The sequence below is a fragment of the Martes martes genome, assembly GCF_963455335.1.
Source record: "Martes martes genome assembly, chromosome: 3".
Classification (NCBI taxonomy): Eukaryota; Metazoa; Chordata; class Mammalia; order Carnivora; family Mustelidae; genus Martes; species Martes martes.
Genome location: NC_137890.1, coordinates 155,685,591 through 155,699,728, shown reverse-complemented (window position 1 = coordinate 155,699,728; position 14,138 = coordinate 155,685,591). Strand labels below are relative to the sequence as shown.

The 14,138-nt window shown below is 42.6% G+C and overlaps 1 protein-coding gene across 3 annotated transcripts in view; it reads left to right on the top strand.

Annotated features, from left to right (window-relative positions):
* The first annotated feature begins 2,141 nt into the window (after positions 1-2,141).
* Positions 2,142-14,138, top strand: part of LOC308339473 (UDP-glucuronosyltransferase 1A6-like) — a 52,005-nt gene continuing 40,008 nt past the window's right edge. Inside the window, exons 1-2 of one of the 3 annotated variants that reach the window (XM_080798167.1) lie at positions 2,142-3,043; positions 13,912-14,088. In XM_080798167.1, the coding sequence (XP_080654293.1) occupies positions 2,189-3,043; positions 13,912-14,088 (1,032 nt within the window). In that variant the 5' untranslated portion in view covers positions 2,142-2,188. Of the gene's footprint in view, positions 3,044-12,818; positions 14,089-14,138 lie in introns of those variants that run through there. The other 2 variants (XM_080798165.1, XM_080798166.1) reach the window with 2 other exon arrangements.

Below are 14,138 nucleotides of genomic sequence, written 5' to 3'. Positions count from 1 at the left end.
AGGACAACAGTAGTTTTTGATGTAGTGTTCAACCATTCATTATTGCATATAACACCCAGTGCTCATCATAACCCCGTGCCCTCCTTAATACGTATCATCTGGTAACCCCTTCCCCCCATCCCCCTATTGGTCTATACATTTTCCTTTCTTATGATGTCTATCTAGTTTTCATATGTGACAGTACTGGTCTCATAGGCCAATTCTGTGGTCTCTAAGAAAGATTAGGAAGTTTTCTGTGCTTCTGTTCTCTAGAATATATCTTCCCTCATTTCAGAATATATTCTGGAGTAACTAGTTTTATTTCTTCTCCAATGTTTGGTAGCTTTTATAGGTGAAACCATCTGGGCTTGAAGTTTTCTTTGTGGGAAAGTTTGAATTCAAACGTAATTCAACTTAAAACATACAGGTATTTTTATTCAACTTATTTATTTTTTCTTGATTAAACTCTAGTAGTTTGCATCTTTTGAGGAATTTGCCCATTTCATCTAAGTTGTAGAATATATTTGCATACGTTTGTTCTTGATATTCTTTATTATTATTCTTTCAACATATGTGGAATGTGTAGTGATGCCACCTTTCTTATTCCTGATATTGGTAATTTTTTCTTCTCTCTCTCTCTCTTTTTAATCATTTTGGTTAGAGCTTTATCAGGTTAATTCATCTTCTCAAACAACCAGCTTTTGGGTTCACTGATAATCTCTATTGTTCTTCTATTTTCTATTTTATTGATATCTATTCTGAAGTAAGCTTCACAGGAAAGTAGACCATTTGCCCCATTTTTATTTTTCAGATATTCATCTGAAAGTACCCCAGTCACCAAGGTAAAAGGTGACTAAGCAAATGTCTGATAATAGTTCAGGGCATTTCAGAAGGAGCCATTTTGGGTCCCAACAATGATTATGCCCCCAGGTTGGCTCTAGAATCCCTCACTAAATGTTTCTCAGGGTCTTATCTGATGTACGCCCCTGAGCTCACCCACAAAGGTGTCTAGAAACCTTGCATAGTGTCATTCAGTCCAATGGAAAAAATATCCTTGTGTGCTTTCTCTGTGTGAGACACAGTATGGGTCCCATGGGAGGAGGGTCCAAATATGGAGAGGGTACATCCTCTGGCCTCAGCGAGTGCTCGTAAAGTGTAGGAGACAGATACAGAGACTCCTGAAGTAGAGTAGCAGGCCGATTGGGGCCAGCCCACAGCAGAGAGGTCTGGACAGAGGAATGCAGAAGCAGAGAGGAAAGAGAGTGGTCACCTAGCAGAGTGCTTCTGGCAAGCATAGGGCAGGGGACCACCCATGGCATGTGACGGATATAGGGAAAGTGATGTAAAATAGATGACATTGTCTCCCATCAATCACATCCCTGGAATGGTCCTTGGGGGCAGAATTGTCCCTCTTAACATTTTGGAGCCTCAGAGCGTTTGGATATGGAACAAACAAGTGGCAATGGCCAGCATTTCAGAGACTCTTGTGAACACAGTTCCACTGCCCATGAGGAAGGTAGTGTGAAGTGACTTCGAGTCTTTCCTTGGAAACTGGGATGCCAATCTCTTTCTGACCCAATTGTCTTATGGAGTCTGAGGATGCAGCCAAACCTTCTTTAGAACTGACTGCAAAAGTATAAGTTGGGGCACCTGGGTGGCTCAGTGGTTAAGCCTCTGCCTTTGGCTCAGGTCATGATCTCAGAGTCCTGGGATCGAGCCCCACATCGAGCCCCACATTGGGCTCCCTGCTCAGCAGGGGAGCCTGCCTCCCTGCCTCTCTCTCTGCCTGCCTCTCTGCCTACTTGTGATCCCTCTCTGTCAAGTAAATAAATAAATAAAAATCTTAAAAAAAAAGTATCATGTTTATTGACATTACATTCTTTTTTGTCACTCTGAGTCCTCAAAAGCATTGCTTAATAATTCTGTTTACAAATGACCGTTGCGTGCAATACAGTCCATGAACTCTGACAAGGCAAAGATCAAAAGGTATCCTTATCTGGAAAACATAGAAACACGTGTCTCAGCAAATGAGACTCATTCTTATTGTTCTCATGAGTGCACCGTGGGCAATGAGTGTAATTTTTTTTTTTATGAATATACAAATACACGCCCTCTCCTGGGTTGGGCTTTTTGCCTGTATTTCTTCCGCGGACTGTATTATGCCACTTCAGAATCCAAGCAGCTGGATAGCTCTGGGCTAGTTTCCCAAATGGCTCCGGCGATTTTGACTGGCTTCCCTCCTCTCTGTGTGTGTCTCCTGCTGACTTCTGGCTTTGCCGAGGCAGGCAAGCTGCTGGTGGTACCCATGGATGGTAGCCACTGGTTTACCATGCAGTTGGTGGTGGAGGAACTCATCCACAGGGGGCATGAGGTGGTTTTAATCGTGCCAGAGGTGAGCTGGCAACTGGGAAAATCCTCTAATTTTACAGTGAAGACTTATTCCACAGATTACACTCTGGAGGAGCTAAATCAGCACTTCAAGACTTTCTCTGACTTTCAATGGAAAGCTCGGCAACAAAATTTACTTTCCATGATAATGAGTCCATCCAATGACATTTTTGGACACCTTTTTTTACATTGTAGGAATTTGTTTAAAGACACAAAATTAATAGAGTACATAAAGGAGAGTTCTTTTGATGCAATATTTCTGGATCCTTTTGATATGTGTGGCTTAATTGTAGCCAAGTATTTTTCACTCCCATCTGTGGTCTTCACCAGGGGAATATTTTGTCATTATCTTGAAGAAGGCGCACAGTGCCCCAGTCCCCTTTCTTATGTTCCTAGATTTTTCTTAGCATTCTCGGATGCCATGACTTTCGGAGAGAGAGTGCGGAATCACATCTTCCACTTGGAGGAACATTTATTTTGTTCGCATTTTTTAAAAAATGCTGTAGAAGTTGCATCTGAGATTCTCCAAACGACTGTCACACCCTATGATCTCTACAGCCAAACATCAATTTGGTTATTAAGAACTGACTTTGTTTTGGAATACCCCAGACCCGTGATGCCCAACATGGTCTTCATCGGAGGCATCAACTGCCATGAGAGAAAGCCATTGCCAAAGGTAAGTGACCTCTTCTTTTGCATAGTAAGAATAACCTGGCTTTGGACATTAAACAAACAAACAAAACATTCCTTACTGAACTGTGGTTTGTCATTTACATTCGTCACATTTGGAAATCTTTTCCTGGTTGAATGAATTGTTTTGTGCTAATTCACTGAATTGTGCATTAACAAATTTTTATAAAGCTGCTGTCTTTGATATGCATACACATATAATTGATATAATTGTATACAATTTCCAGGCTGTGTTTTGTAATACTCTCCTTGGGAAACTACTAGAAAACACAGTAAGAAATGAAACTTCTTCTTTTTTTTTTTTTTTAAAGATTTTATTTATTTATTTGACAGAAAGAGATCACAAGCAGGCAGAGAGGTGAGCAGAGAGGGGAGGGGGAGCAGGATCCCTGCTGAGCAGAGAGCCTGATTCAGGGGTCGATACCAGGACCCTGGGATCATGACCCAAGCCGAAGGTAGAGGCTTAACCCAATGAGCCACCCAGCTGCCCCGAAACTTCCTTTTTTGTTAATCTAATGCCAACCCTTATAGGAAAATGCTCTTAGCAGTTTTGTATGCTGTTTTTCCAATTTTTCTGAAATTATTTTATATATGTATGGATATATCTAATATAAATTCTCACACTTGTTTTACTAAAAGAAAAATCTAGTAATGGACTGGACATATTGTTCTTTACCTTTCTTTTTTCACTTACTAATAAATCATTAACATCTTTACAGTCAGTCCCTACAGATTGTCACATTCTTTGTGATAGTTACATAAAATTCTTTACTTTGGATGTACCATAGTTCATTCAACTAAACAATACTGATAGATATTTAAGCTTTTCCCACTGTTTTTGTTATAAACAAGACTGTACTAACCATTTTTTTTGTACTAACCATTCTTAAGTAATTTCTTTGCTTTCCCACATTTCCGTTTTCCTGTTCTTATCTCTGTAGGCTGGATGTCCTTAGGAGTAGGGCACACAATGCTATGCACATATTTTATTTTATTCTTTTATGATTTTTATTCATGTGTAAGACAGAGAAAGAGAGAGAGCACCAGCAGAGGGAGAAGCAGGCAGAGGGAGAAACAAGCTACTCGCCAAGGAAGGAGCCAGATGCGGGACTCGATCCTAGAACCCCTGAGATCATGACCTGAGCTGAAGGCAGATGCTTAACCATCTGAACCACCCAGGGGCCTCCCACACATTGCATTTTTTTTTAAATTTTTTATTTATTTTCAGCGTAACAGTATTCATTGTTTTTTCACCACACCCAGTGCTCCATGCAATCTGTGCCCTCCCTAATACCCACCACCTGGTTCCCCCAACCTCCCACCCTCCGCCCCTTCAAAACCCTCACCCAAAGATACAGATGTAGTGAAAAGAAGGGCCATCTGTACCACACATTGCATTTTAATACATTTGACAGGTTGCTTTCAAAAGATTGAACAATCTCACACTTTGGTCAACAGGATGTGAATGCTCCAGGGTTTCCATACCTTCTCCATCTTCAGATGTTGTCAAACTTCTAAAACTCTTTTGGCAAAAATAAATAAATAAAAATTCTAATAGCTGCTTCAATTTTCATAGATATGTTGGCCACTTGATTTCAACTTTTGGGAAGTATGTATTCAGACTCTTTAACTATTTTTCTAGGGTCATTTGTCTTTTTATAGCTAATGACTCTAAGTCTCTTGAGTATTAGGAATATTAATACTTTTTATGAAATGCTAAAATTTTTTCCCTTGGCTATTCTTCATCTTTTGTCATAGAGGGTTTTCATTTTGGATAGTCAAACGTCTTAACTTTTTTCTAGTGGTTTCTGGATTTCAACTTGTTTAGGTCTTTCCAAGCCTGAGATATATAAACCTTTTTTCCATACTATGTCCTAATATTTTTAATTCCTCCGGTGTTAACAGTTACATTTTTACAGTAAAGACTTTACATGGTGTAAGGATCTACCTTTTATTATTTTTCTAAATGGATCGTCCGTTGTACCAACCTCATTTAATAAAACAATTCATTTGTCTGTTGAATTGAAATGTGTCTTTATCAAATTTAAATTTCCATATTTATTTACTCTTTTGAACTCTACTTTTGAATTCTCTACTTTTGAACTCTCAGTTTTGTTCCATGGATTTATTTATTTACTCACATACCAGTGTCATATTTTGATTGTAGTAGCTTTGTAGTAAGTTTTAATATGTGGTAAGGCAAGCCCCGTACTCAGTATTTTTCTAAATTTTCTTGGTGATTCTTGTTATTTACTCTCCTTCACAAAATTAAAAATTCTTTGTCTAGTTGCAAATGGAGAAGTAAAATATTAATGTTCTGTTTATATGACATAAAATGATTTTATGAATTTGAGAACAGGAATCACAGTCTGAATCTCATCTGATAGAAGAAAACATAGCCTGATGGCAATGTGGGTCATGCATGTGTGTCTTTGGGTGAGTGCACGTGTTTGTTTGTGTGCCGTGTCTCAAGTGCCATGGAGGGGATTTTCCTGAGAGTTTCCTATAACAAAATCTCCCTTAGTCTGTCCAGGGGAATTATATTAAAAGATGTAATTAAATACTTTAACAAGGACAGCAGATCATCATTCAGGAGAACACTAAAATAGTTTTAATGGGAAAAGAAATGACTTCTAGTGTTTTTCAATTTCTCATGAGTTCCACCAGAATGATTATGGGGTCCAGCTGGAAAGAATACAATTCAGGGCAGTCATTTCAGCTCTGGAGAACTGGAAACAGGATGAGTTTACACAACTATAAAAGATCTATGCTTCCTCATTTCCCTCAGCTTCTGGCTCGATTCCAAAATTCAAATTCAAATTCACATTTATCTGTTAGCAGGGAAACCCAGCACCTCTCCCCAAGATTATTTATTTCAACTTTTTATTATCAAAGTTTTTCAAACCTGTGCAAAAGGAAAGACTGTTGAGTAATTAACACTCATATATCTATCCTTAGGTTAAATAACTTTCAATATTTTTCTGTACTGTTTCATCTATCCCCTTTTTTCTCTCTTAAAAACCTTTTGACTTTTATTATTTAAAAATTCTTTTTTATTTTTTAAAGATCTGTTTATTTATTTGAAAGAGAGAGGGAGAGGGAGAGAGAGGGGCTGGTAGAGGGAGATGGAGAGAGAATCTCAAGCAGACTCCTTGTTGAGGGTGAACTCTGAGATCATGGGCTGAGCCAAAATCAAGAGTTGGACACTTAACCGACTGAGCCACCCAGGGGCCGCTCCCTGACTGTTATTTTTTAAAGAAGTTCTTGACATGTCCTTCCATTCCCAAAGACTTCACTAATTATAAAAAAATAAGGAGAATTTGTTATTACATAACTGCAGTATCATTATCACACCTAATAAAATCAATAATTCTTTAACATTATCTAATTTCTAGGCTATAATTAAATTTCCTTAATTATCTGAGAAATGTCTTTTAAATACAGATGAAAGGAATAGAGCTATAAATTTAGAAATAAACCCGTATATCTATGGCCAATTGATTTTTGAGAAAGTGTCAAAATTTTGCAACAGTGGAAGAATATTCTCTTTAACAAATGGCTCTGGGACGAATGGATATCCATATATAAAAAGAACGAAGTTGGACCCTTACCTCACACCATATATAAAAATTAAAATGGATCAAAGACCTAAATATAAAAGTAAAACTATCAAACTTTTAGAGGAAAATATTGAACTAAATCTTCCCTGACCTTAGATTTGACAACAGTTTCTTAAGTATAACACCAAAAATACAAGAAACAAACAAGGAAATTGATAAACTGAACTTCATTAAGATGAGAAACTTTCATGTATTAAAGGACACTATTAAGAGCATAAAAAGACAACCCAAAGAATGGGAGAAAATATTTGTAAATCATGTATTTGATAAGATTCTGGTATCCAAAATATATAAAGAACTCAAACGACCCCATTAAAAATGGACAAAGAATTGAAATAGACATTTCTCTCAAGTAGATATATAAATGGCCAACAAGCACATGAAAAGATGCTCACCGTTAGGTACTAGAGAAATGTGAATCAGTATCACAAGGAGATACCAATTCACACCTGATATGATGACTATACTTAAAAAAACAAAAGGAAAATAAGTATTGGTAAGAATGTGGAGAAACTGGAACCCTTGTCTATTGCTGGTGGGAATATAAAATACTGTAGCCAGTATGGAAAGCATTCTGGCAGTTCCTGCTTAAGTGAAACATAGAATTGCCATATGATTCGGCAATTCTGCTCCTGGTTATATATCTAAGGAATTGAAAACAGATCCTGAAACCAAAGTTTCTATAGGCATGTTCATAGCAGCACGTTCGTAATAGCCAAAAGGTAGGAACAACCCAAATGTCTTTCAGTTGGTGAATGGATGAACATAATGTGGTCTCTTCATACAGTGGAATATTATTCAGCCATAACAACGATAAAGACCTGACACCTGCTATATAATGTGGATAAGCACTGAAAAGGTAATGCTGAGTGAAGGAACTCAGACACAAAAGGCTGTAATGTGCTGTGATTCCATTTTTGTGAAATATCCGGAATAGGTAGATCTATAGAGATAAAAAAAGCAGGTGAGGGGTTGCCAAAGGCTCAGGGGAGGAGGGAGTCAGGAACGGCTGCTTAATGGGGAAGAGGTTTCCTTTTGGGATGATGAAAATGTCTTGGAACTAGATGGTGGTGATGGAGGCATGGCACCGTGACTGTGCTAAATGCTACCAAATTGCCCTCTTAGAAATGATAATGATGAATTTCACATAATGTGAATTTGACCAAAATTTTCTTAAAAAGAGAAACCACATCTTTCAACAGCTGGTTTGTTTGAGCAGGACACAAACGCACTTTCCATGTTGCATCATTTCTTCTAACACACTATTAATGTGTAATACTTCCTTTCCTTTTCAAAACAGCTGTGACTTTTTGTAGTAACTGGGTCAGTTATTCTGACCTCTTCTGGTTTCCTTGCTTTCTGGTGGTGGAGTGTAAGCTGTTCCTGGAAACTGAAAGTTGGTGTGGGCTTGATCGACCCGGGTTCCACTGTTCCACAGGCATACATCATCCACACCATTCAATCACACCAGATGGCACCCCGTACCAGGCTATCTGAGTGGAGAGTCACATTGTCCTGTGCCTGCTTTGGCTCCCCGCAGTCCTGAGGGACCCAAGACTCAGTGACCAAGGCTGGGTTAGATTGGGCAAGTGTTAGTCAATGATCTTTTGGGATGGACTGCTCTAGTAAAAATAGGCAAGTGGAAATCCTATTGTCTGTGTCCTCTGAGTAGTCCCTTGGTCAGGGCTAATTAGTGGCCTGTCCCCCTCCCCACTGCTTGCAGCTTCTGGGACTACCACCCATGTCGGTGCAAACCTCCCTGGGTAGTGATAGACACAGATCTTACAGTAGGACAAGTGCCCACTGGGAGCTGTCTGGCCAGACAAGCCACACTTCTCTGGACTGCCCCATCCCAGCCATGGGTGATTCAGACTTGACCATTTCGGACCCGCACCAAGACCTGGACCCAGAATGCTAATTTTTGCAGCCCATACCCCATGGTCTAGTCAATGGATTAAGCTCCTCCAGGATCCCACATCCCATACACTGTCCACGTTACTCGATGCGCTGAACCACAGCAGACTGTTCACACACAGGCACACTTGTGTAGTTATTTAATAAAACATTTATTAATTTGATTTTGCATTTTTGTGCTCTGCAGTTAGCAAATGCCTTTTTCTCAGGTCTCAAGCACTTTGCAGGTGCTTTTAAATCTTGTAGGTCCAGGCTCCGTTACTCATAGGTTGTGGGTGATTTAAGGGTCAACCTCTCTGAGGTTGTCATCACCTCCATGCACACCTGTACAACTCCCCTCTATGCCAAATGCCAGGTGTCCTCCTCTGACTTTTTGGGAACTCCCAGGATCTACCTCCTTCTCCCCACTGATACATGTCCTAAGCTTAGTTGTTGGATCTGCAAGAATCCCTAAGAAAACACTGGCCCACCCAGACACTCCATGATGCCTGAAGATGTGTCGAGCTCCACAGCACTGCCCAGGGTGGGTCTGGGCTCTGGGGTATATCACCTTTAGGGTCTCCGCAACCACTGGGATTGGCACACATGCTAGATCCTTCTTCCTGTTGCCCTGTGTATGCACACACACCATTCTTAGAAATAGTCAAATCTTAGGAGAAGGAAGAGAACTGTTGTCTAAAGCTTTCTTAATTTGCAAGACATGTCTTTGGTGATGTTTTGCAAGGTGGGATTGGTTCCTTTCCTTCATTTCCTATCTCCAGTGTGTAAGTTTGGGCCTGCTAGGAATGAGAATGGGGCCCCCAGCCAAGTCATGTGCTTTCCCCAGCCTTCTTGTTGAACAACAAGATCAGAGCTAGGCTCTCCTAGGAAGGGCCCAGGCCAAGGTCCTCAGCAGAATGGGGGCCTGGTGTGAAGCAGCTGAGGTTTGTAGCCTATCTTATTTCTCCTCCTTCCACACACTCGCTTAAGCCTTTCTGCCTCCCGATGTACTGCTCTTAGAAAGGATCTGCTTAGCTCCTGCCTACCCTGGAGGGGTGGACCTGCACTGTGCTCACTCTGTAAACATCTTGGGGTCTTACTGCTGTCTAGATGGACCCAAACCAGGATGTTGCTCCCCTCCAGGCTCTGATGATTGTAAATGGAAAATCCTGCTGGCGTCCCTCCCTGGAGGAGGTTGCAATGAATTAGCATCTTGGCTGCATTCCTGGGGCCAGCCCTGTGCTTGGGATGGTGATTCCGTGCCATTCCGTGCCATTCCTCAGGCTTCTTCTCCTTTCCTAGGTCTCAGCATGCCTCATGAGCCCACAGGCATGGATGATGACAAGACCTTGTGTGAGAGTTCGGTTGTGCCTGAGTAGCTGTGGGCGAGTCTGTTCTAGTCATGCCAGGAACTACCTTTCATTTAGTCTGGTTTCAACCCTCATCCTCTTGGACCTCCCTTGGTCATGTGATAGGTATATATGGCAGGATAATCATGACCCTCTCACTCTGAGTCTCAGTTGAGAAACCCAACAATCAGGAGATGGGTCATGGCCCAGGCAGACGGGGGGCGAGTAGGGGTACAGGGCTGGAAGTGGGCTCAATGCCATCCAACTCCTGCACCAGGGCCCTCACCATCTGCTGGCTACACTCAGACTTCTCAAGTCTCAGTTTCCTAAAAGGCAAGTGACCCATCACATGCTTATAATGCCATTTACCAGTTTCTTCTCAAAAAAAGAGCACATGGTTCTTTAAATTTCGTATATGAATTCTCACAACTTGGAAAGAGACATGAAAATGAAATGTAGGTTGAGTGGGTGCCTGGGCGGCTCTGTCGGTTAAGTGTCCGACTCTTGGTTTCAGCTCAAGTCTTGATCTCAGGTGGTGAGTTCAAGCCCCACGATGGGCTCCATGAAGAAAAAGGAAATGTAGGAATAAAACAGACAAACCAAAGTGTCGTTCTTTAATCAGCGAACATTTATGGAGAGCCTACTGTATGCTCGGCATTCTTCTAGATATTGGGCATAAAGCAGAGAACAAAACAAATATTGTTCCTGCCCTCAGGGTTTCCCCATTCTAGTCGGGAGGAGACACATAAATGAGCAATAGGTTGGGTAGTGATGAATGAAACAGAGAAATATAAGGAGGTTAAAGGCTTCCCAGTGATGGGCTGGGTTATTTAATAATGAGCTCACCAGAGAAGGTCTCTTGGACATGACACTGACCCAAGCAGGCAGGAAGGGAGGGAGCGAGTCCTGTGGACATGGGGGGTGGGGAAGAGGTGACATCTTGGCTTGTATCAGTATCTACGCCAAGGGCTTATAAAAATTCAAATATGTACTATTTAGGCCTTTCCAGAAAAAAAAAATTGCCATCCTCTGATCTAGAACAGTGATTCTCAAAGTACAGAAACTGAGGGATCCCGGAGACCCTTCCCGGGAGTCCCTGAGGTCAAATGATTTCATAGTAATGTTAAGACGTGACTTGCTTTTTCCACTTCATCTTCTCAGCATGGTACCGTGGAGTTTTCCATAGGCTCCACGACAAGTGGTATTGCCTAGGCTGAGTGCAGAGGCAGGTGGCAGAGTCCCACCATTGTCTACCAAGTCAGACAGGGGCTTGCTTGCAGAACGTGTAAAACAATGTCGCGCTTTGGACCAATTTTTTGCTTGTTTGGGGAAATAGAGTATTTTTTTCATAAAAGATGTCAGCCATGCTAACTTCTCTTGGGCTTATTCTTGGTATCGTAAACGAGTGAGGAAGTCTCTTTTATACACACCAGTTTTAGTTTCTAAAATGGTTCATCTGGATAGACATGACCCACGTAAACAAAAGTTTGGGGGGTCTCCCATTGTTACTAGGAGTGTAAAGGAATCCTGACATGGAAAGGTTTGAGAATGGCGGATCTAGAGAGGGCCAGTTCTGTATTCCCTTCTGAGGTGCAGAAGTTCCCCAAAAGTGCCCCTTCTTAAAGTGGCAAGCCTCAGTTTTCTCGGACCTGGACTTTGGGGTTTGAATTGTGTGAGATGATAGATGAGTGCTATTGGTTAACTTGTGTCCCTGGAAAGATGTGTTGAAGTCCTAATACCTAGTTGCTCAGAATGGGACCCTTTTTGGAAATATGTTAGTTAAGAAGAGATCATTTGCGGTGGGCGCTAATCCAGGATGACTGGTGTCCTAATGAAAAGGGGAGATTTGCACACAGACATACACAGGGAGAAGGGCGAAAAGGAAGGTAGAGGTGAAGTGATGCCTGCATCTGCCTAGTACTGCCAAAGATTGCCAGCAATTCACCTAGCTCACCAGGAGCTAGGAGAGAGGAACAGGTTCTGTCTCGAAGCCTCCAGAAGGACTCAAGCCCGCTGATGCTTTGGTCTCAGTCTTCTGGACTCCAGAACTATGGGAATACATTTCTGTTGTTTGGGCCAGTTACTGTGTGATACTTTGTTGCAGTGACCCTAGGATGCTAAGACCCTGGGAAACTGTCTTGCAAGCCAGAAAGTGTTCTGCAGACATCAGGGGGCCCGATGCTAGCGCTTTTTTTGGGTTTTGACTGCTGGCTTGTCAGTTGTTGCCGTGAAATATCTTGTCACTTGATGCCTTCCCATTGTTTTATACTTCTACATTTTCTTCCCTTTTAATCTTCCCACCTCCTCTTCTGTCCCCTTTAATTCCTCCTATACTCTGGGGTTGACAGAAGGCAAAACTGGATCTTTCCCTTGCTGAGATGTTTTAGGTGTTACTTTCTGACCCAGCTGCCTGATGACAACCAGAGGGAGCCCATCCGTGGGACCTGTCCTGGGCACCCACAGATTATGGATTGACTTACTAATTTTCACGGCTCTTCCCCCCCCCACCCCGAGGTGGTATAGATGCCACTCCCTTTCGAGAGACGGGGAATTCAGGCACAGAACAGTGGGGCTGCACAGCTTGGAAGAGGTAGGTTGACTCCAGAATTTTTGCTTTTAACCACAGTCAAAGTGGGAATTCTGGTTTTAGAGCATGTATTTTAAGGATTAGATTCTGTCTTCTGATAGAACAGGAAACTCGCAATAATAGTGGTTTACCCCAAAGAACCCAAGGGGTGGCGGGGGGGCTAGATCAGACTCCTCTGTGTCCCTTCAGCTCCCAGCAGCTCACTTTTTAATCCAGCGTTGGCTGTGGTCACAAGATCACCAGGAGGTGGAGTGGGCAGCTCTGCTGTGTTGTTTCAAATCTTGAATTTGGCATCTGTTGACCCTTCTTTCTGAACAACATTGAGGAAGAGGAGAAGCTCGAAGAGCTGTTTGTCTATGAACATCATCACCACGTGGGGAATCCAGAAAGCTCAGGGAAGAGGACCGCCACCAGCCTCAAGGAGCCTCCCAAGCTGTCCTCCAGGCATGACTAAGCTCGGGAAGGAGAGGCAGAATGCAGAGAAAGAGAAAAATAAACCCAGAAGCTCAGGTGAAAGCCGATAAGAAACCTCATTGGGTCAAGTTCGCTGTGTGCATAAAAATGGTTAAATATTAATTTATGTTCTTTTAAAATGGGGCAAAATTCAGAGCAAGGAGAGGTAGGTAGGGGGTTGTAAAGAGCACTGGTTCTTTCAGGGGAAAAGAGCCAGGGAGCCCTGAGGTTTGGAGAGTGTGAACTGCTTTTTCTTGTCGCTACCTGTCCTCTCCCCCAGATGGCTTGCCTCCTCCACGTGTTTCAGAAAGTTTTCTTCTTAGTGCTCTGGGGGGAGGTTGTAGGTGACAGACTGCTGGTGGTCCCTCAGGATGGAAGCCACTGGCTCAGTATGAAGGACATAGTTGAGCTCCTCAGCGAGAAGGGGCATGACATTGTGGTACTGGTGCCAGAAGTCAATTTGCTTCTGAAGGAGTCCAAGCACTACACAAGAAAAATCTATCCAGTGCCGTTTGACCAGGAGGAGCTGGAGAATCGGTACCGCTCTTTTGGAAATAATCACTTTGCTGAGAGATGGCTCCTGAACGCTGCTCAGACAGAATACAGGAATAGCATGATCGTTATTGACATGCATTTCACCAGCTGCCAGAGCCTCCTGGAGGACTCAGCCACCCTGAGTGTCCTCAGGGAGAGCAAATTCGATGCCCTTTTCACAGACCCAGCCCTACCCTGCGGGGTGATCCTGGCCGAGTACCTGGGCCTGCCCTTCGTGTACCTCTTCAGGGGCTTCCCATGCTCCCTGGAGCATACCATGAGCAGGAGCCCAAACCCTGTGTCCCACGTTCCCAGATGCTACACTCAGTTCTCAGACCAGATGACGTTCCCCCAACGGGTGGCCAACTACCTCGCTAATTACTTGGAGACCTATCTGTTCTACTGTCTGTACTCAAAGTACGAAGACCTCGCCTCCAATATCCTCAAGAGGGAAGTGCACCTACCCACCTTGTATCAGAAGGGCTCCATCTGGCTCTTAAGATATGACTTTGTGTTTGAGTATCCCAGACCGGTCATGCCTAACATGGTTTTCGTTGGAGGGACCAACTGCAAGAAGACGGGTGTCCTGTCTCAGGTGGGTGCTTTTCTTTCTTTCTGATTGCTCTGTGTCTTTATGGGCAGACG